Below are 23,515 nucleotides of genomic sequence, written 5' to 3'. Positions count from 1 at the left end.
AAGAGCATGGCTATGTCTTTTGAAATTTCTGGTGTTGTCAGTTTGCCAATGTTGTAGTGATAAGGGTGTAAATCTTTGTGTAGTGAGGGGAGCAAGTGCGTCTGCCCAGGGAGGATGAGAGTTGACTGTTCTAGACAGCAGTGACCAGGTCAGGGCAGGAAGGGGCGATATTTTTTTGTGGTCGGTAGCAAAGTGAAAAATAAAAAAAAATACCCTAACCTCCTTTTTTTCGTTGCCCTTCCCTCTCATCCAACAGTGGTGTCTTGACCCTCTCTCTTCCTTTTCCTCCCCAACTATGGCAGCTTCCACCCCATTGTTTACTTATAACATTACACATTGGTTATAATTGCCTTCTAGGCATTGTGATTTTCTCATATTGGGAAATTATTATGTTTTTGTTTTTAGACTTTTACAAGTTTATAGTCAGTAGCTCATGTGGCTTATGAATATGTGCTGCTGTCGAAGGACTGCATGTATAACCTGTATATTTGAATTTTTTTTTCTTTTTCCCATAAAGACTTATTAAATAAAGTATGTGTCGGGGCACAAAAATACAGTAGCTCTCTGCTATACCCTCACCTTTCCCACAGTTCTATCATTTAAAACCCTCCAAATACAGATAAATACCTATTGATATGCCACAAATGAACTCGGCCTCTTATTTGGACTGTCAGCACTGCCTAGTTCATTGCAAGCTTTTGAATTTTCTTTAACCACTTGCCCTGTGCAAAATTTTACCCCCTTCCAAACCCAGCCATTTTTTGCTATACTGCACTGTGTTATTTTCACTGTCAATTGCGTGGTCATGCAGCACTGTAGCCACATGCAATTTCTAAAAAAGTTTTCACACAAATAGAGCTTTCTCTTGGTAGTATTTGATCGCCACTGAGGTTTTTATTTATTGTGCTATAAACTAAAAGAGATGGACGATTTTGAAAAAAAAAATATGTTTCACTTTCTGCTATAAAACAGCCAATAAAAGCAAAAAAAAAAAATAAATGTTTTCAAAAATTTAGAGCAAAATGTATTCTGCTATATATTATTGGTAAAACAATCCTAATAAGTGTATATTGATTGGTTTGCATGAAAGTTATAGCGTCTACAAACTATGGGATATATACTGGAATTTTTATTTATTTTTTATACTAGTATGGCGGTGATCAGTGACTTATAGCAGGACTGTAATAGTACAGCGGTCAATCTGACAATAACTAACACTTTGTGGGAATCAGTGACACTAATACAGGGATCAGTGCTTAGAATTTACACTGACACTTTACTAATGACACTGGTTGAGAAGGGATTAACATCTAGGGGTGATCAAAGGGTTATGTGTATGCCTAACAGTGCTTTGTGTGTGTACTGTGAGGTGCTTTTACTAGGGGATGAGACTGTTTTTATTTCCTGCTTTACAGGGAAACAGAAATCTACACATCCCCGCTGACAGAGCAAAGCTCTGTATTGTTTACATTGACAGAGTTCTGCCCTGGTTTTCGATCATTGCCTTAGACCCGAAGATCGGCTTGTGCTGTGTCTAATCACAGGCAGTGAGCACAAGTACATGCCCCCTACCCAGAAATGCTGGATCACTTACTAGGTACATGATCCAGCACAAGAGAGCCACCTTGTCTCCGCATCTAAGTGATACGGTCAGCAAGTGGTTAAGCAAAGCATGGACAAACACTTTCCTGTTTACATATGTAAACAGCACTGGACATTACACTGTACACCTGTATCTGTGTGTTATACTTAAAGTGGAACTACACTGCCTTTGAGCACCACAAACTAAAAACGCTATTTAATTCATTTTTAATTTTCAAAGCAAACTCATCCATCCATGTCTCCATGCTTTACTTCGCTGAGAAATCACTTTGAGTTCTTCTAGCATTTACTTCTGGAATCCATCTGTCCTTAGTTTAATTATGCAAGAAGAAGGGTGTGCTTAGCTGAGAAAGCCCCTCCTCCCCTCCTCCCCTCCCGAAGATTCTTGGGATATAAGACATAATTTGCCTAGGCCTAAAAACCAAGAAGTAACTGAAGAAAGAAGCAACTGTGATATGCTTTCCTACCTACTTACCGTATTTGCCGGCGTATAAGACGACTGGGCGTATAAGACGACCCCCCTACTTTTCCTGCTAAAATGTAGTGTTTGGGCTATACTCGCCGTATAAGACTACCCCTCTTCCAATGCACACCAGTGGGAGGAATAGTGCCCCATCATTGATGTCAGTGGGAGGAATAGTGCCCCATCATTGATGTCAGTGGGAGGAATAGTGCCCCATCATTGGTATCAGTGGAAGGAATAGTGCCCCATCATTGGTGTCTGTGGGAGGAATAGTGCCCCATCATTGGTATCAGTGGCAGGAATAGTGCCCCATCATTGGTGTCAGTGGGAGGAATAGTGCCCCATCATTGGTGTCAGTGGGAGGAATGGTGTCCCATCATTGGTGTCAGTGAGGGGTGGAATAGTGCCCCATCATTGGTGTCAGTGGTGGGTGGAATAGTGCCCCATCGTTGGTGTCAGTGGGGGGGGAATAGTGCCCCATCGTTGGTGTCAGTGGGGGGGAGGAATAGTGCCCCATCGTTGGTATCAGTGGGAGGAATAGTGCCCCATCATTGGTATCAGTGACACCAATGATGGGGCACTATTCCTCCCACTGAGACTTGCTGACCCTGTTCTCGTATGGTGCTGCTGCAGCCAGCATATGTGGTTGCAGCAGCACCTCTACACAGAACACTTACCTGCTGCTCCGGCACTCAATTTTCGCGGGGCCGCTCGGCTCCGCCCCCTCGCCGGTGATTGGCCGCCTGTGTGCCTTTCCTGAGCTACAGTTCTGGCGGCCAATCACCGGTGAGGAGGCGGAGCCGAGCAGCCGCACGAACATCCAGTGGCCGAACTGAAGGAGACGCCGCGCTTCCTGGACCGGATCGTCGTGGGACTGGATCCAGGTAAGAGACATCAGCCCCTGCAAACCCCTGTACTTAATGCCGCAGCCCCCCTAACATGTGTACCGGCGTATAAGACGACCCCCGACTTTTGAGAAGATTTTCAAGGGTCAAAAAGTCGTCTTATACGCCGGCAAATACGGTACTAATGTTAGCAGCCTATGGATTGAAAAGAGCCAATGTTGATTGAGAGAGTAAAGTTCTGCTTTAAGTTGAAAGTTACAGAATGATACGTTCATAGTACAAAGGTCAATGTTTTATTATGCATCATATGCATTATGAAATGTAAACTGTTGTATATGTATCTAATTTTCCACAAACAATTTTAGGAGAGTTGATGTCAGTCTACAGAAACTTTTGAATATTGTCTCCTTCATTTCATTAATGTACTGGTCCCATAATGAGAAGACCATTTTTATATGTAACCTGCTAAAGAAACCATCACACTTGTTTGATTTGATCATTAGCATTGAAGATTGATGTAGCACTGTAAAGAAAGTGTTTTTTTTTTAATAAAAATTTTCAGTTATGGAGACTGAAAACTTGGAACAAAATGACTGCACAGCTGTATTCCAAATCAAATCAGTAGAGTTTGATAAAGCTTCACACAATCAATGTACCCAGAAGGAAGCCCTATTTTCCAGACTCTTTACACTAATAATAAAAAGCCCTTTTGGTGCAGCAATTTACATTACATTAAAGTAATTCTAACTGTTTTAATTTTTAATAACAAACATGCCATACGTACCTGCTCAGTGCAATGGTTTTGCACAGAGCAGACCTGATCCTCTTCTTTTTGGGTCCCATGCTGGCGGTCCTGGCTCCGACCCCTTGTCACTCGAAACTTGAGCTGGCTCTCTCCTGAACCGCACTCCTCTGAATGGACATTCACACACATATGCAGCGTTTAAAAAGCATACAATTCTTCTAATGATTGTACACATTTACACAGATGTGTTCAGCCCTGGACACAGCTGTGTCCTGCTTGCTTTGTATGCTGCTAAACATGGCACGCATTAACCTTTGTTGACGCAACTGTGTGTATGGCCCCATTTATTCCTTCAGTGCTGCGTTTAAATGCATACAAAACTTTATGCATCTAAAAATGGCTTTTAGACACCTGTGCAAAAGAGCCCTTATAAAGAACAGTTTTGCCAATACAATACTTTTCTAGGACAGAAGCATGCATCCCTGTTCCTAAGAATTAGTTCTGGATTTCAGAATCTAACTTTGAAGTTCATGCTTGTCAAAGAATACAAGAATCATGCAATTGGTGCCCACCTCTTTTTTATTTTTTCCCTTGTGACAATTTACTGTAGCATTCAGTAAATTGTCAACAACTCAATTGTTTTACATAAGGCAGATCAAATTGTGAAATAAATAAAAAAGCGAGTTGCTGTTGTTAAAATCAGTTTATCTTCCTGTATAGGTGCAAAGCATCATTCGATCTCAGACCAGCATGGGCATGCGTCATAGGGACCGCTCGACCACTGGGAACACGCTGAAGACTGGATTCAGCTCTGCACTTACCACCTACTTCTTTGGTGCTGATCTGAAAGGGAAGCTTACCATCAGCAGCTTTTTGGAATTTCAGCGCAAACTCCAACATGATGTGCTGAAACTTGAGGTAAGTCATATATTTTTTATGTCCTAGGTTGATGAAGGCTTTCACCTTCTGTTTGATCCTAGAACAAGCTTTACCCTTACAAAAAGTATCTGTTCAGGCTTCCCTAAACAAATGTAAAAAAAAAAATCATTTTAGAAATTTGAACCCTGTACCCATTGCTGTGCAATTTCAAAAACACACATAGCATATTTGTTAGGTGGGAATTCTTATTGAAATATAGCTCTGAAGAAAGGGACCAGGTCTCCGAAACGCATCAACTGCTTCTCATCATCTTGTCTCCAACTCTTCAGTGTGTGCTTCATGCTTCTATATGCCTTTAAGCTCATTATGTGTGTGAGTATATTTCTTGTCTGTTTTTTATAATAAAGGGATAAGGACAATGCTGTAGGCGTTTGTGCCCTCTCAGTTTTTGATGTTTTGCACACTGCTGGATTCCGCCAATCTCTGAGCAGGGCCATTCCCCTCCCAGTCCCAGTTATCCAAAGACATGCCACTTATGGTTTGTTAAAATTAAAAAGATAAATGCGGTGCTCCCTTCACATCTCAACTAAATCATAATAAATGCATGAAACATAAATGCATATGCGACTATATTAAATGGAAATGCAACCTCAAGTGTTATATAATACAATAAATATTAATCAATAAGTGACACTAAAGCAAATTGTTCAATTCAATCAATCCGTGACAGTCCAAACAAATCCTCCTTGGTGCAGCACATGCATCTTCTTCCCATATGTGATTAATTGAATCTATATTAGCCACCTTCATGCAAAAGTGACTCCCATCACCTGAATGATACTGCGCTCACCTCCGTAATTAGATCCAAGAACATACGTTATTAGGTCTAAATGCACTTTTCCTTTAAGGGATAAATATAAGGTGAATGGTCTCTCCTTCTTGGGAAATTGGACAGTCTTTTCCTCCCTGAAATGCTAATATAAACACAGAACAGCCTCTCATAGTGTAGTACTGAAAACCAAGCAATTTATTAAAAGTATTGCACTTACATAAAATCTGAGGTCAAAGCTCCTTTAAAACAAAACTATGTATACAACCACGATTCAGTACTCTGACACCCAGCACCTCCCATGTGTTACATCACGCCCCTCGATGACTTCATCCGGGGAAAAAAAGCTGGCACTGGATCCTGCATGGGCACTCACTTCAGCACTTTGTGCCATTTGTGTTGTTAGCCGCAGGGTGCTATACATTACCAAGGCCGTAGTCCATTCCTTTGGAACCTAGACCCTGAAGAACCCTTGAGGTATGCCCACTGTGACAACTGTATTGGGATCAGCGACAAAGGCAGGCTAGATAGGGTCACCCTATATCTCTGAATGTTCAGTAAAAATAGAGAGCTATGATTGGAATGCATGCCCTTCATAGTGTAAACTTTTCAAACTTGGTATTAAAACTCAACCACTCAGAGCTTAGTTTAAATTTAATGACCAGGTGCCACATCACCCTACAGGTTGCACACTTTACCACCACTTCCCCCCCAAAGCCCTTAAAAGGTATTCAGGCTCTTCCTCTTGCCTTTTGCCATAAGGGCTTTACTACAGGACAGTCTGTAACTAGGTTGCTGCTAATTTCTTCCCGGACACATTTACTCTACATTCTGCACCCTACTTTGTGAGTATACCACAGGGGAATACCCTCATCTATAGCTATGGCAGAAACCAGGTGAAAGGGAACCACGACACTCCTCGGAGTGACAATTCTTGATAAGCTCATTTCTGCTGTACGCAAAAGCCTTGGCATTGTTGCACTTGAATCTCTTCTATTTCGCCATTTCACATTGGGTACAAGGAGAGCTGCTAAATCAAAAAGGACATTCCCTGTTCATGAACAAATAGAATGGTCAATTTATGGTGATTGGGTGAACCCACAACAGATTTTCACTTCTCCGAAAATCATTGCTGAGCACTGTCCAGTGGAAAGTGGAAGAGGTCAATAAAAAATGGTCTCTTCTGATAGTAGGTCCTGACATCTCAGTCTTAAACAAACATTCCACTGTGCCAATTTAATATGTTTCTTCATTCAAAGATTCTAGTAGCTAGAAGTTTAATACTCTGTTAAAGGCTTTTTACACTTGCAGGCCCAGCTCTGCAACCCGCTATCACTAGGATTTCTGTCTGTGAACCTGCAGCTAACTGGTGTAGGGAAATGAACAACCAATATGTTCCTGTATTCTGAGCAATTACAGAAAATATCTCTTGCTATGCTCTTTTTTGTGAATTCCCTAGACCAAGTAATGACACAAATTTACAGAATGGCTGTAGCCTCAATTCTCACCTGCAAAATTTTGTGGCTCAAGTCCTGGTCAGCTGAAGCTGCCTGTAAAAGAATGCTATATCTTGACAGATTCATCAAAGTTGGCACAGGAGGAAAGGTTCTCCACTGCAGAAAATTCAACAACCCCCCTTCTTTAGGAGTCTTTACCTTTTCAAAACACAGAGGACCAGTCTTATTCCCAGGCTTCAGCTTGAAAAGTGTAGCCCATCCTTAGGCTAAGATAAAGACTTGGCCCACAAAGCCCACCAATACTTCCTTAAAGCCCTCTTCCTAAGAATAGGGGGAAGTCTATTAATTTGCTTCTCTCTTAGTAACAGAGTCTCAGACCTGTGGGTTCAATTTGTAGTTTCAAAAGGGTGCAAAATAGAGTCTAGAACTGTATTCACTGCTTTCTTCTCTCAAATCAACCATAATTTGCCCAAGGAAAATTAGTTTTACAGAATCTCCTGAACCAGCTCTTGTCCCAGGGAGTTGTGCCAGTGCCCTCACAAGGCGGTTTCAAAGGATCCTATTCATGGTACCAAGCCCAACGGGGTATGCATTTTATTCTGTATCTAAAATCCCTCCACTGATATTTTCCAAAACTTTGTTTGGAATCCGCAAGGTCAAATATTGCCTCTTAGACCAGAGGATTGCTTGACATCCGTAGACATCCATGATACCCATTTATCTTCCTCTTCAGCAGTTTCCGTGTTTTACATTAGGAGATAATAGCTACACTTTTCACTGTTTTGCACTGCCATTTGACCTATCCTCTGCTCCCAGATTAGGTCTTTTCCAGAAGAGGATCTTGCACCTCTTCTTGCCCTTGTAAAAACTCAGGACATTCATGCCACAGGTTATCTAGATGACCTTCTCCAGAAGAACTGCTCTCCCTTTCAACTATCTGCAACTGTCCACAGGACAACTCAGATACTGTCACACCTGCTGCAGGTGTGACAGGCTCAGTTGGGCTGCAGACACTGTGCACGGAGCCATCCGCTCTCCAGGGGAGCACTTTAGTTTGCAGACCTACTCCTGGATATACCGGAGGGACCTGGATCCGGACCATACCTCACACTAGGGGGATCTCTAAGGGGGAGTGGACCACCAGCCTTACATACAGCTGAGGGAGGATCACCCATTACCGGATGACATCTGGACCATATATATACTAAGGCGCATGTTTTATGGGGGTCTGGTGAGTGCGCATTGCTTTATCACATACGTGCACGAATACCAGGATCAAGTCACCTGATCACCTGAGCACCCATTCTCTTACATCTTTTTGCAGGAGGACTTTTTGTATTATTTATGATTTTCGTTAAATGTTTAGCGCTGCACTCTATATATTTTTATCATAAACGTTTCCTGTAGTTGCAGATCAGACCTGCACAACGATCTGGAGTAATTTTGGACCACTCCTCTTCACAAAACTGTTTCAGTGTAGCAATATTCTTGGGATGTCTGGTGTGAATTCACTCTCTTAAGGTCATGCAACATTGTCATGCAACATTGTTCCCATATGAAATTTTTATCATTTATCATGTACTTTCTGCTGGGTGTTTTATTTTTTGCGCTATAAACAAAAAAAGAGCAAAAATTAAAAAAAAAATTTTTTCTTTGTTTCTATTATAAAATTTTACAAACAGGTAATTTTTCTCCTTCACTGATGTGCGTTGATGAGGTAGCACTGATGGGCGCTGATAGACAGCACTGACGGACGCTGATAGGCGGCACTGATGAGCTGGCACTGATGTGCAACAATGATGGGCACTGATGGGTGGCACTGACTGGCAGGACTGCTGGGTGGCACTGATGGGCACAGATGGGTGTCACTGATGGGCACAGTGGGCGGCACTGCTAGGCACTTTTTCATAGATATCTCAAGGAAAAGGGCACTTACTTGCATCAACAAAGGAATACTAAGCTTCAGTTTAACAAGGCCACTACCTTTGATGCTAAGCTGAGTTCTATTCATACCTCTCAGTCCACCAAATCCAAGCCTAAGTCATTCATAAACTTAGACTCCTAAATCCACCAAGCCTGCAGGCAAGCTCTCCTCACAATGAGGGGATGTCTCTTCATTGCGGGGGTATGTCTGTCTATCCTGCAGTCTCCATGACTGGTGGCTCCTCAGAAGTTTGGGTACAATATTTGGTGTCCAGGTGCTACAAACCAGAATTTTAGTCTCTGCCTCAGCCCTAATAGAGGTTATCAGGTCATTGCCTTAGTCCCAGAAAAGTGAAGGTTTCAGGATTTCTACTCACAACTGTTCTCCGTTCAAAAGCAAAGAGAGGCACCTGCACCATCCGTGCTCTGAAAACACTCATAGTCTTCAGTCATGTGCAAAACATTCCGCAAGGAAAACTGCCAGGTCAGTCATTGCTTCCCTTCATGTGAGTGATTTTTATGGTCTCTAGGGTGATCAAGGTCTCCCTCTTTCCATTACATCAACGCTACATGCATTTTGCGATAGGCTTGCAGCCTTCCAGTTGTTGCTCTTCCCTTTGGGCAAGGTGCTAGCCCAGGTGCTTGTTCTACTGCACTCAAAGAGCATTCCTATTGTGGGTTACCTGGATGACCCCTTTCTGAGAGATCAATGGCTGTAGGCCTTGGTGGCCAATATCCAGAGGACTTTTAAGACTCTTTGAGGTCCAGTTTACTCTTGAGCCTTCCAAAGTCAACACTGGGACTGACACTTTGCTTGTGTTATCTAGGTCATCTCCAGATATTGCTCAATTCAGAGTTTTTCTTCTATTGGACATGCTCTTGTGACTCACCGCTTGCAGTTTGGGACTTTGAAGTCCAAAAATTGTTCCACACTCTGGATTTGCATGAGAATTCAGGGCCTGATGTGGCCTCCTTTGGGACAGTCGCAATTGCCCAGTTCCACTCCAGACCATTGTGACAACATTCTTGCTGTGTGGGACAAAGACCCTGATGTCTCTGGATTCACCATTTTGCCTGACACTCAGGACCAGGTTGTGTCTGGCCTGGTTGCCCACGCATCCCCTAGATTCGGGTTAATCCTTAATTCTAGCCTGGAAGATTCTCCTGATGGACAGTAACATGACGGGGGGGTCCTGGAACTCTTTTGGTGCAGAGGACTTGGGCAGCGGCATACATCAACAATCAGAGGTACCATAAGTCTGGCAGTCCAAATAGAAGCCAACCAAATTCTGAGTAGAATTCCATGTTTCAGCTTTGTGTACTGTGCTCATTCCAGGTGTGGAAGTTTAGCTGGCAGACTGCCTAAGTCAACTAAGGTGCTACCTGCTCTGCCTTAACATGCTTTAAAATTTAGGTTACGAAATGGGCTCTTAATCTATAATTGCCAAAAGGGTAGAGTTTTGGCAACAGGCCAATCCACCTTTGCAAGCTATAGTTATTTTTCCCAAAAGGTACTTTATTTTACTCATTAATGACAGTTCAACTTTATCATAAGCATTTCTGTGCAAGTGTTCCAAACATTTTTACAGCCTCATAGGGTCATGATGTTGCCTATAAACCAATGTGTTAAATAAGGTATAGTCCACTGAATGCATTTTGTAAGACCAAGGTCTCTTTTATGGCTTAGCAGACCAGCGTAATTCCATATTCCAAATTAAGAGTAAACATTTACTATACTTTCTTAACTAGGTAAAGGTGCATGCAGGTCAAACATTTCAGCAACATATGTACAGTAGCATTGTATCTATGCTGATAGTGAAAAATGTATGAGGCTAATGGAATGAGCAGCACCACATGCCTTGAATGTAAACTGTTTTGGGAAGCACTTAAAATTAATGGGTATAGTTTAGCTTTAACTATCCCACTGTTGAATGGGTATGCATGCGATGATGGGGTTCAACACAAAGCTTAAAAAGAAATTTCTAAATGTACAGTTAACACAGCATCTGAAAGGGAGAAACTTCAGCATGGTGTATTTCTGTAGATTTGAATGCACACTAAATATTTATTTGCTGAAATGAATTATAAATAATTGAAACTCTCTAGGTAGATGCCAAACATGCAGTGCATTCAGTTTGACTTAAGAATATTTATGAACTAGCAGCTTTCTGCATGGAAGAGTTAGCTACGAAAATATTTGGAGGCTGTGATCTCTGGGTTTTACTTACTATAGACATTCTTATTTTCGGATAAGCAATAGTATGGTGCAGAAGCATGTAGTGTTTTTTAAATAAAGAGGCTGCAGAGGTTGTGTTAACTTTTCTTTACTTGAAGTGTTACTAAACCCAGGACCCTGCATTCACTATATCTGGTCTCCCACAGTACACAGAACATGGAAGTGTAATTATTTTAGTAAATATAAGCTGCTAAATACCTTTTCTCATCAGCAGTTAGAGCAGTCTTGTGACTTCTATCAGTGTCCAGCCAAGCACTGGTTACAGCTTGTAGGAGTAGTTTTCATTCTCCTGTAGGAGGATGCAGGACCTCTGACCTCTGTCTCCAGAGTGCTGATTGGTCCTGTGCTGATCACATGCACTCTCCCAAGAATAAAAAAACTAGCAATACACACCAAACTGAGAACGTGCAGCTTGCCCTTGAACTTCTGTTCTATCAGGAGATATTTAGGAGACACTTGAAGAAGGAGAGGATCAGAGAAGAGAGTATCAAACATCCTTTTTACACAATGTGGAGGATTAACCCCTTAGGCTCCACTGTGAGTATAACAAGCATGCTTTACTGCATATACAGACTGATTTTACTGTTGTGGGTTTAGTAACTCTTTAAACATTTTTTGGACTATGGTGCATACAAAATGGAGATAAGGTATAATAAAATGACAAGTGTGCTCACTTTTGCAAACACTTGACTGACCCACATTATTGCAAATGCCAGGCGCATCATACACATTACTAATGACCTGTTATTAATTTTAGCAGCAAGAAAGGATGTCTGTATTTATCGAAACTCATTGCATATATTATTTAAGAGTGTGATTATGTTACTTCATGTACCTCCACTGTAGAAAAAAATGTTAAAATGTGCTGTTCAACAAAGAAAGTTAAAGTGGTTGTAAAGGCTAATGGTTTTTTACCTTAATGCGCATTCTCTGCATTAAGGTGAAAAAAAAACTTTAAGGCTCTATCTGTCCATGTTTTACCTCCAATAAATGATTATATTCTTCATCAAGAGTTTCTCTATTCTGGAGTTTAGGCGCTCCTCTCTCCCTACTCAAGTACCTAGACATAAAGACATAAACATGCATTTATTGCTAGAAGTGTGTGCACAGCTCCAGTGCAAGGGAGGACTCTTACTTTTCTCTGGTGTTCAGCTTTAAGGGAAATATTTACAAAGAGACACAGATGGCAAAAAAAAAACCTGCAAGGAGTCTTAAAGCCAAAATGAAATTACACTTTAAATCTGTTAAATGTGCTGCTGGTGCATTATATTAAAAGATATGCCCAGTCAAAGATATGCCCATTTTTCATCCTTTAGAAAGCAGTAACAGGAAAAGCCTGTTCCCTGTCAGCATGCTGTAGAGAAGGGCCTTTGCTCTCTGTTTGGAAGCAGTGTTCTCTGCTGAGGTCTGACACACACCCCTGCTGAGTCAGACCTATCAACAGGGAGCATCAGATTTTCCGATTGCAGAGGTACAGGTCTGACAGCAAAGGATGCATCAGACCTCTTCAGGGAGACCATACCTTGCACACAGAGAGCAAAGATCCTTCTCTGCAGCATGCTGGCAGAGGAAAGGCTTTTTTACTCAGGCTGTGACTGCTTTCTTCAGAAGGTGAACTGTAAGCCAATTATGAAATCTGTATTAAACCAAAAACAAAATGTAACATATTTCAGCTTACAAATTTTTAAATGTAATATCTACATTCATTTTTTTAGGCTTGCTATGTTTATTTTCACCCACTATTCCAGCCAATAAGTCTGATATTTTTCAACAGACCAAGCTGTCCGTCAAAAGTGGTAGTTAGATGGTTAAGACAAACCATTTAACACTGACAAGGGATGCTTACAATGGTCCGCTTTTATTCATTGCTGTAAAACCTACATACCATATGGAACAAAAAACTGTTGCTGTAACTGCTTAAAGTGTAAGCTGGAGTGTGACTTTAGTTTGTTAGTCAAGTCCATCTATACCTTCTAGTGCATCTAAGATTACCCTTTTGCAGTTTGACCAAATGTGTCTGTTACACCTTTTGAAAGGAAGTGTGTAACTGGCTGGATCACCAGGTATAAATAGAAAAAAGTAAAATGAGAAAAAATGCAACAATCACATTTCACAAATGGTGAATGTAGAATATTATTATTTCCACCAATACAAACACAAGCAGTGACAGATCAAAGCAAAAGCTTACAAAACATTATTAGACATCAATAGCAAAAGTGTAACTGTATACATTGCAATCCACAGTGCTGTGCCCAAAAGGAAGACACAAGTTTTAAATTAGAAATGTAGCCTAATTGGAATGTCACATATTGTTGGGATGGGGAAAATTTTGATGGAAACCAGCATTTCTGTTTAAAAAGAGGAAGTGAGAGAAGCTTGAGAAAAGTGCACGCTTCCGCCACTAGAAGCCAGCGCATGCTCCGAAACGTGTCGCATTGCATCTTGGTCACTGACGACATCAAGCCTATGCTGACGTTGTGGTTCAGCGTGCATTCCAGCCGCCATCTTTAGGTGTACGTGCATGCCGGCTGGCTCCACGTCTGTCTCCCTCCTGAACCATGCTCCCTACCATTGAGACGCGGACGATACAGGCACCAGTGACAGCCGATCCACATGGTGTTTCTACACCACATTACCCTACATGCTTTTATTACTCTACTACCATGTGAGTGTTCCTATTTTTTATTATATATTAAAGTGGTCTTCTGCACTTAGAGGCGCTTCTTCCTCTCTCCGTATAAATTGCTTTAGCCCACAACCAGTTCATACAAATCTTATGTGAAAAACAGTGGAGGGGCTAAACGCTAGTGCTGGCAGCAAACAGAGCTGATCCTGCTAACACTGCGTTTTTGAAGACACTATATTAAGGAGGCACTAGTTTAGTTCTGTTTGTGATAAATATATTGATCTGTACAAACACTATACTACTAATGGCAGTGATCAGCGACCTACAGCGGGAGTGCGATAGTGTGCAGGCAATCTAACGCTAGCTGACGCTGGCTGGAAGGAGAGGTTACAGACCCTGGAGCTATCTGACCTTGCTGGTGGCAATAATACAGCGATCAGTGAAAAATTCTACATACTGACTCTGTACTAATGGCACTGACTGGGTGATGAAGTGATCAAAGGGTTAATAGGGGCAATGAAAGTGTTAGATGTGTTAATATAGTGTGTGTGTGTGTAAAATGTGATGCTTTGGCTCAGTGTTGTATTCTCTCTTCTCTCCCTGGACCAGCATAGGGGGCAGCGGGGGCACACGCATGAGCACACACACCCGGAAATAGAAAGCGGCATAAGGGTATGTTGCTTTGCACAGAGCCATCACTTGTCCACACATTGCAGGTGGGCAGTTGGATAGTTAAAAAAAAAAAAAAAAAAAAAACGTTCTCAATGTTTTGTTTTCATTTTTAACATTTTTTTTTACAATTTTTTTAAAATGATTTCATCAGAGTAGTGCAATATTACATTGTACTACTCTGGGGGGGGAGGGGGTAAATGCAGTGCATGCTTTGAATTGTCATGAATGGGTTAAGTTCATGAGAGTTCAAAATACAGTGATCTGTGATTGGCTCCAGTTGGTCACATGGTACAGGGTGCTGTGATTGTCCCATGTACCTTGTGAGAGCTGTAGGCCAATCACAGCTTACCAGGAACAGAAGCAAAGCTGTTATTAATTAGATTGATTCATAACAGCTTTGCTAACATTGTGATCACATAATCACTGGGTGCCGATTACTGGGATCTGCATTTCACTGTCCCCTGCGTTAGTACAGGCAGAGCGATGTACCGGTATGCTGCTTTGCCTGTAGCTGTTGCCCGTCTGCAGTAAAAGTACTGTGGGCGATCGGCAAGTGGTTAATGCCGTTCACCCTGGCACACCATTGTCACAAAGATATGGGTGTAGACTGCTTACAGTTACTAGGAATACATGCCCTGGCTGCATTCAGCAGGTGGATTAGCAGCGATTTCTTATATCTTTATGGGGTTTGTAAATTAAAATAATATTCATGAGTTGGGTAAAGATTTTCGTAACTTGGCACTAGTATGGGAGCAGTAGTGTACAGTCCCAGATGATGTGGAGTAATGTTCCAGTGTGCATTACATTGCTAACATCTGTTGCTCTGCAGCTTAGCAATGGCAAAAGGGGTTCTGCACCCCAAGTCATAATTGTAGTATTAATCTCTTGGCATTCGCTATAGATTGATGTCTTGTAGGGGAATAATAAAATTCTGTCCTTCTGCCTGTTTGTCAAGGTAAGCTGTATGCACTGTTATATTTCCATAAGAAGGGCAAGTTAGGATTTAGTGTCTGATATGAGGTTGAGAGAGTGTTTTGCAGGTTACTGTGGCCCTTGTAGAAATCATGAGAACCGAGCCTACAGAACAAAATATGGTTTAGGCAGTGAAAATATAAAGTGAGAGAATTATAGTTGTTTAAAGGTTTATGGTGTAGCAATGTTAGGGGTGTTAGCCAGATCAGTCACTATCTTACAGCATCTAGAGGTCAAAGATTTGTCTGCCCTCATGAGGCCTATGTGTAACTGTTGTCTCAGATTTTACATCAGGCTTTACAGGCAAAATCTTCAAAGTCCTGTTATGGATGTCAAAAGAGATTGGTTATGTAGTACCCAAAGAGCACTTGCACAGCCCATGCAGCCCCTGCTAACTGGAATCCAGTCCTGTTGCATGGAAACCCAAAGCTTGTGGGTTATTCCTGCACCAGTTAATGTTTCTGGCTATGAGAACTGTGGTGTAATACAAAGCAGGTTCTGGAAACCCTATTTCTCTGAGTTTAGGTAGCAGCAAGATCTTTCTGCCTATTCTCATAGGCTTCCCTTGCTAGATGAACTAGATAAAGTCTGAATGGATGGCGCAAATGTAATGTTGTGAGATCATAATTGGCAGGGTCTGCAGTGGATGGAGAAGTCGCAACATTGCATTAATTTTGAGCACATTACACCTCTCAAACCAGGAGATGACCAGAGGAGAAGGAGAAAGTTCAGTCTAAAATTTTGTGAGCGTCATCAGGAATCTGAGTACTGTGATACCATATAACCATTTTTCTGAAAGTAGAGGAATGCTAGAACCCCTGTCAGCTTGTTATTGTTTTGTGTCCCTGTTGCAGGTTTTCCTTCACTTCCTGTCTAGTAAAGCATCCCCAGAGCAGAAAGTGATTGGAGTTCTGGATATTAAAGGTGACAGAGTTTCTAGCCTTTTCCAATCTAATCAAAACTTTAAAAATTAAAAAAAAAATTGTTGGGTATGGATACAGTTTAATTGTGCCTTTTGGTTAGTGTTTGTGTACTCTTTATGTTTCATATAAATGTAATGCCCGCAGACCTTTGTTTTGCTACAAGTGTTCCTCCTCAATTTCTGTATTATACATCTCTTTAAAATGGGCACTGTACCTGGCCAAATAGGCTAACACAGCCTTTCTCAACCAGTGTGCCTTGAGGTTTCTTCAGGGGTGCCTTGGCAAAATGTCTAAAAATTGCCCAAAACATGTATACAAGCCAGCAGGTGGAAGAAGCCTGCCTTTTAGTTACACAAAGCCACGGGTTTTCATTGTGCACCATTACGACCTTCTAGCCGCCGGCGTCCTGACAACCAATGACATCATCAGTTGATAAGGAGGATGTCAGCTGCTTACACAGCATCCTAGTTTGACCCTCTCCTGCCCCCTCTCCATCAGTGCTGGGGTCACATTAGCTCAGTGATGGAGAAAAACTGAGGGAGAAGAGAAGGACTGGAATACTAGTCAGTACCAGTGTGCAAAAGTGTATTTGCTTTGGAAGAATAAATCACCTCTAATGTTGGGTTGGGTGTCCTACATGTGTGGATGTTGCTGCATTATATAAAACTATTAGAATAGTTTTTCACAATTTAGAATGGGGTGCCTCAAGACTGTCCAGAATTTTAAAGGGTGCCTCGGGACTCTCTATCATTTTAAAGGGTGCCTTGACTGAAAAAAGGTTGAGAAACACTGGACTAACAAATAATTACAGACTGTGACCTACGATATTCCAAAAAGTACCACCCTTCTTTTTCTGGTGTGTGTAGAAATTGCTCCAGCTTCCCTTTTTATGTCTACCCCAACTTGTTCCATACCCCAGTATATTTTAATGCGACCATTCTGACTTACATGTTCAAGGGATGGGGACAATGTATGATTGTGTATATTTAATAGTTCTTTATAAATATACTATCATAAACCATATTAATAGTAGAGTGGGAAGAATATAACACAGCGTAATTTCTGAATTATGGATTTTCAAAATGTGCTAGCTCAAAGAGAAGTTAAAATGAAAGTTAAAATGTAGTCTTGAAAATCTTCCAGAATACAATTACTCGTTTTGATCCCATATTCTGTGTTCCAGTAATAGCTACACAGCCCAGGGACCCATAAGAAAATCTGCATTTAAAGCACGCAGTCCATTTAGTTTGGAGGGTGACTGAAAGTGTGAGTGGAACTATAGGCTGAAGATTATTTTGCCAGTGGACTTGCTCACAATTCAGATTTCACATCTTTACATAACCTCTTTAATTCATTAAGATGGTAAAAACTGCCAGAGGACTGAATTCATTTTCTCCCAAATTCATGGCGTTGCAGTGTAGGCTGAGGACTGCAGTGCCAAGCTTAAGAGCAGCAGTTAAAAGAAGTGCTTTTTACTGGCATTGTGTAGCGTAAGAAAGCTAAAGTGTTCTGGTCATGCTGTTGTTTTTGTAAGAATGTATACAGATTTAAACCTGTCACAAGCCTGGGCATTTCAAACTGAATAATTAAAAAATAATGCACTATTAAGATGTTTCTTCCACTGGAAACTGATTTTTAAAGATCCGCAGGTTAAAAATATTGGCAGCTGAATATGTATTTAAATCTCGGGTCTTGTAAAATTTGAGCTTGGTCCTGCCCTCTTTCATTGGCCCTACCTCCCTATTTAAATTTTAAAAGTACACTTTCATGAGAGATGAGCAGAGGCTGCCATTACTGAGTTTTCATTTGAAAATTATAGTTGCCTGGTTGTCATTCTGAGAGTTCATTTACACCACAATCCCATGCAGTCCGCATGCACATTTACATGCATTTGTAATGTGCTTGCTTTGCATTTTTGGCGCTATTGCAGTGCATTTGCAGTCTGTTTTTTAGGTTCTGTTTGTAGCATGCTATATTTTATTTAAGTGCACATGAAAGCACCGCAATGGTGGTAACTAAGTTCATTGAAATACATTAATTTTACTTGTATATGCATTTGTATTGCGTTTAAGAGTGCTTTTGCATCAGGTGTACATGAACCCTGATGATTTGACAGGCCCACAACACTCATTTACGGTATGCTTGCTCTGGGACTGAGACATGCCAAAGTCAGATACAGTCTGACGCAGTCAGAAGCTTTGGCAGTTTGATGGTGGTAGGTCAAGATCATCTTTCGATATGCTTAACACAGTCTCTTTTGCTTCTGCTTGTATCTGTCTTTTTTTCTATTCTTTTTTTTTTTTTTGCCTTTTTACTTAATCATGCTGTACAGACAGAGCCCCATTCTTGCCTTTACTTTTTTATACTGTTACTTGCTTTGATACACAAGCACATAAGAATAACCTTACTGATTCATCTGTTGGACTTAGTTTTACCTTATTGCTTTTTACCTTTGTATGAGTAGTAACTGTGTTCCATCAGGCCTGTTGACAGTGTCTATACTATGCCATCTATGAAGGCTAATATATATATAACTTAGCTTACTTCACTTACACGTCAGACACCTAAATCTCTGGATCTGCTGATTGATTTAACATATGTAATGTAAACTCTGCTTATGCATTTTAATTCATCAAATGTTAGGTGTAAATTGCTCAAGTTTGTAGCAGGTTTACTTTAAAGAAACCATTTAAAGTCAGTAATATGCAAATGGTTACTGAGAATACAACCCCAATTCCAAAAAAAGTTGTGCAACGTCTACATAAAAACAGAATGCAATGATCTGCCAAACAAATAAACCCATATTTTACTCACTGTTACTGACCTGCCCCCAATTAACCTAATTAGTTGCAAAATGTTCTTCCATCTCTTCATTGTTAGTACCTTTTCCTTTGCCAGCTTTTTGTTGCCCCGTCCCAACTTTTTTGAGATCTGTTGCTGCCATCAATTTCAAAGTACCTTATATTTTTCTAAAATTTATATATTTTTTCAGTTTAAACATTTGATATGTTTTCTATTGTGACTAAAATATGGGTGTATGAGATGTGCTAATCATCGCATTCTGTTTGTATGTACATTTTATACAGCGTCCCAACTTTTTTGGAATTGGGGTTGTAGTCAGGTGCCCTTCTTGTTCTCATATTTGTCCATAGATAAAGGAATAACAAGAGAAGTCTGTGATGTTTGATAGCCACAAACATGAGTAATCATCTTTCTCTCATAATAAATCCAATGCACGTTAGATAAGTAACATTTGAAATGGCTTTCTGAATATTGTCAAGAGAAATGGCTGGTTCGGTCACTTTGCAGGGCCATCACCTTTAGATTAAAATAGAAAGTTCATGGTCTGAGTGATAAAGCGAGTGAGGCAAAATCCCACCTCTCAGCTTGCACAATCATTAGATGTCAAACAATTTCAGCATAAGGTTAAGTTTCAACAACCACAACCATTTGAAAATTTTCAGCACGTTCAATCAGTTGTTCAAAGATCTAGCTCACCTGTTAGTTATTTGTATACAAACAACATACAGATCTCTAAATGTGTCTAAATTGCTCATGTTTTGTCTCTCTTCTAATACAATGCAAGTGCAAAAACATACCTGTTGATCTGCCGTAAGTCCAGTGAGCTTATACTTTTCTGTGCAAGCTTTCTCTGCTGCAGTGAAATTCCAACTAATGTTATTAGCCCAGTAGAATTAACATCTGTGGACTTCAGAACACTCCACGTTGTGGAGATGAGGAGAGGGGGAGGTGTTCTAACACACTTACTGTCCAAGGATGATAATGCTACGCCTCCATAGAAACAGTTAATCTAGGAGTAGAAGTGTTTTACTGGATCACCAGTTGAAAACTACAGGAAAAAAAAATCTTGAAAAAAGAAAACTCACGCAGGCACATCATCTGAAGATGGGTTAGATGCAACATATTACATTTTTTAGAGGGGTTAAGGTACTCTTTAGGAATGAGCAAGTGGTAACACTTTATTGCAGACATGAGTTTTATCTGACCTTAAAATGTATCTAAACCCCAGATCAAAATTGTAATCTGTTGCATGGTGTACAGTAGTTATCACAGTTTATTTTTTGCAGGTTTTTCCCCTTTGTTTTCACTGGGTGATCCTGTATCTGATAACACTTATCTATCTGTGGTGAAAGCATTTACTCACTTTCATATATATAAATACACACACTATATTGCCAAAAGTATAGGGACACCCCTCCAAATCATTGGATTCAGGTGTTCTAATCACCTCTATGGCCACGTGTATAAAATCAAGCACCTAGGCATGTAGTGCACTGCTTCTGCAAACAATTGTGAAAGAATGGGTCACTCTCAAGAGCTCAGTGAATTCAAGTGTGGTACCGTGATAGGTTGGCACCTGTGCAATAAGTCCCTCCTTGAAATTTCCTTGTTACTAAATATTCCACGGTCAACTGTTAGTGGTATTATAACAAAGTGGAAGCCACTGGGAACAACAGCAATTCAGCCACGAAGTGGTATGCCACGTTAAATGACAGAGCAGGGTCAGCCCATGTTGAAGCTCACAGTGCGCAGAAGTCACCAATTGCAGAGTCAAATACCTCCAAACTTTGTGCGGCCTTCAGATTAGCACAACAGTGCGAAGAGAGCTTCATGGAATGGGTCTCCATGGCCGAGCAGCTGCATCCAAGTCTTAGATCCCCAAGTGCAATGCAAAGTGTCGGATGCAGTGGTGTAAAACACGCCCCCACTGGATTCTAAAGAAATGGAGACATGTTCTCTGGAGTGACAAATCACGTTTCTCTGTCTGGCAATCTGATGGATGTGTCTTGGTTTGGAGGCTGCCAGGAGAACGGTACCTGCCTGACTTCATTGTGGCAAGTGTAAAGTTTGGTGGAGGCAGGATTATGGTGTGGGGGTTGGACTTGGCCCCTTAGTTCCGGTGAAGGGAACTATTAAGGCATCAGCATACCAAGACATTCACCTGATATTATTTGATACTTTTTGAGTTCATTCATTTAGAGATATATTATTTTGAAGAGCACTGCCTTTTTTGTTTTTTAGATTGACTACCCTGCTCCACAGGCGTGAGATAGCGGCTCTTCCAAATATATCTTTCTTTATATATATATTTCTTTGGTGTTATATTTGCCTTTATGCGAGTCCTGACCTCAACCCAATAGAACACCTTTGGGATGAATTAGAGCAGAGACTGCGAGCCAGGCCTTCTCGTCCGACTTCATCACAAATGCACTTCTGGTGGAATGGGCAAACATTCTCATAGACACACTCCTAAACCTTGTGCACAGCCTTCCTAGAAGAGTTGAAGCTGTTATAGCTGCAAAGGATGGGCCAACTCAATATTGAACCCTACATACTAAGACTGGGATGCCATTAAAGTTCATGTGCGTGTAAAGGCAGGCATCCCATTACTCTTGGCAATATAGTGTGTGTGTGTGTGTGTAAGGACAATTTAATTTAAATAAACTTTGAAATGAAAGTTAATTTTGTGTGCACAAAATTCTTTTGTAAACAGTTATTATCCTAAAAAAGTAGCTGTATACAACCTGAGCAGTGCTGTGATAGGGGTGCAGCAGGCCCACTCACTACAAGCTGCCTGCAGAAAACTACATTGGACACACATTGCACAAAGAGAGAGCAACAGTGATTGCACAAACTGTATACAAGGAAGAACACCAAGATTCCAGTAAAGGATTTGTATGCCTCTTGTATTTAGATATTATTTGCTTATCCTGAAGTTCAGCTTTAACAGACCAAAATGTAGCAGTTAAGAGCAGTTCATTGTTAGGGTAGACCCTGCCTGTAGCCAAAATGTTTTTTTGTTGATAGAGTGGAAAAGGGTGAGAGCCTGTCAGGTTTTACTGCTATTCGGGGCCATTACAGAGACTTCCCTCCATTTCTGTTCTAGCAGTGACATTTTGCCAGTCGGGAAGTGATGAATAATCTGCAACAGTGAAACCAACAATAGTAAACGTTTTCATATGTATAATGTTTAATGAGAGGAACAAACAGTCTGAAAGTCCAAAATTGTTTAATATTACTATTTTTTCACAACAGACAACACAGGACAGCCAACGCATTTTGGAGGCACAAAGACCTCCCTAATCTTCGGGATTTAAACATAAAGCCTAAGTTTAGTCAGGAAAAAAGAAGATCAGCACAAAGGACATTTCTTACTATCACTGTGATGTATCCCTTGTGCTGCTGGCTCCTACTTTAGTTCAAATCTTCCTCCTTTGATCCTCTACCCCGTCCACCCTAATCTTCTGGTGCTGTGGAGGTTAATAGAGCTGTGGGACCTGTCATATTACCAAGTGTGGCAGCTATGCCAACCCTTTACTCCCACCTCCTCTGTTCATAGAAGCTTTTATGAATGAAAAACAATCTATGACTGGAGGGTGATGGATGAAAGGTTTTCATTCATATAAGCTGTAGTACAGCTTCTGTGCATGGAGAAGCAGGTGGGAAAGTAGAAGTGATGGTGTCAGTCAAAATCCTGTGAGGAGAGAGCTGGGCCAAGGCACACTGTTGATGCATAGATCCCAGCTCGGGAGTGCACACACGTTTGCCCCATATCAAGTGACTTACCATGGGAGCACAAACAGGAGAGGAGCAGTGGCCAGCACTGGCATGGGACCCTAGAAGAGGAGGTAAGTATAAATCTCTTTTAATTTGCGAAAAAATTATATATCCTTTACAACCCCTTTAATGAAAGCAGGAGCCAGCATCACAAAGAAAACATTGCATTGATAGTAAATGATGTGCCTTCTGCTGATTTTATTTATTTTAACTAAAATTAGGCATTAATTGGTAATCATAAAGACTCAAAACTAGAGCAGTCACCAGGAGCCAATTATTTGCTGTTCAGGTTATAGCTAAAGTTATTGAATCAGCAAAACACTTGCATGTATAATTTGCATGTATGAATGATCCACCATGTGCAGTGGCCACTTAAAATTGACTGATGTATTTAATTAATGTTAGTTACAGCTCAAAGAAAGTCAGCTTGCACAGTGATCTCTTTGCAATCAAAGCAAGTTCATTTTTGGATGTTATCCCATGTACAACTTACTCCCATTTTCCCAAAATATCAAATTTGTTTCTCATACCCTGAACAGGTGGGCTTGGTTGTGACATACTTCTGTTAGTGTTGGTCAGACCCGAGCAAGTACAGTGCCTTGAAAAAGTATTCATACCCTTGAAATTTTCCACATTTTGTCATGTTACAACCAAAAACATAAATGTATTTTATTGGGATTTTATGTGATAGACCAACACAAAGTGGCACATAACTGTGAAGTAGAAGGAAAATGATAAATGGTTTTCAAATTTTTTTACAAATA

General features: G+C 40.8%; 1 protein-coding gene across 2 annotated transcripts in view; it reads left to right on the top strand.

Annotated features, from left to right (window-relative positions):
* Nucleotides 1–23,515, top strand: part of MICU1 (mitochondrial calcium uptake 1) — a 331,092-nt gene that overhangs the window by 197,952 nt on the left and 109,625 nt on the right. For both annotated transcript variants that reach the window (XM_089670730.1, XM_089670729.1), the window contains exon 8: nt 4,376–4,573. In XM_089670730.1, the coding sequence (XP_089526856.1) occupies nt 4,376–4,573 (198 nt within the window). The remainder of the gene's footprint in view (nt 1–4,375; nt 4,574–23,515) is intronic.

Source organism: Staurois parvus, unplaced genomic scaffold (genome assembly GCF_062004578.1).
Source record: "Staurois parvus isolate SC_StPar_1 unplaced genomic scaffold, SC_StPar_1.0 ptg000094l, whole genome shotgun sequence".
Classification (NCBI taxonomy): Eukaryota; Metazoa; Chordata; class Amphibia; order Anura; family Ranidae; genus Staurois; species Staurois parvus.
Note: the sequence above shows the minus strand (reverse complement) of the source record. Positions and strands in the feature narration are given on the sequence as shown.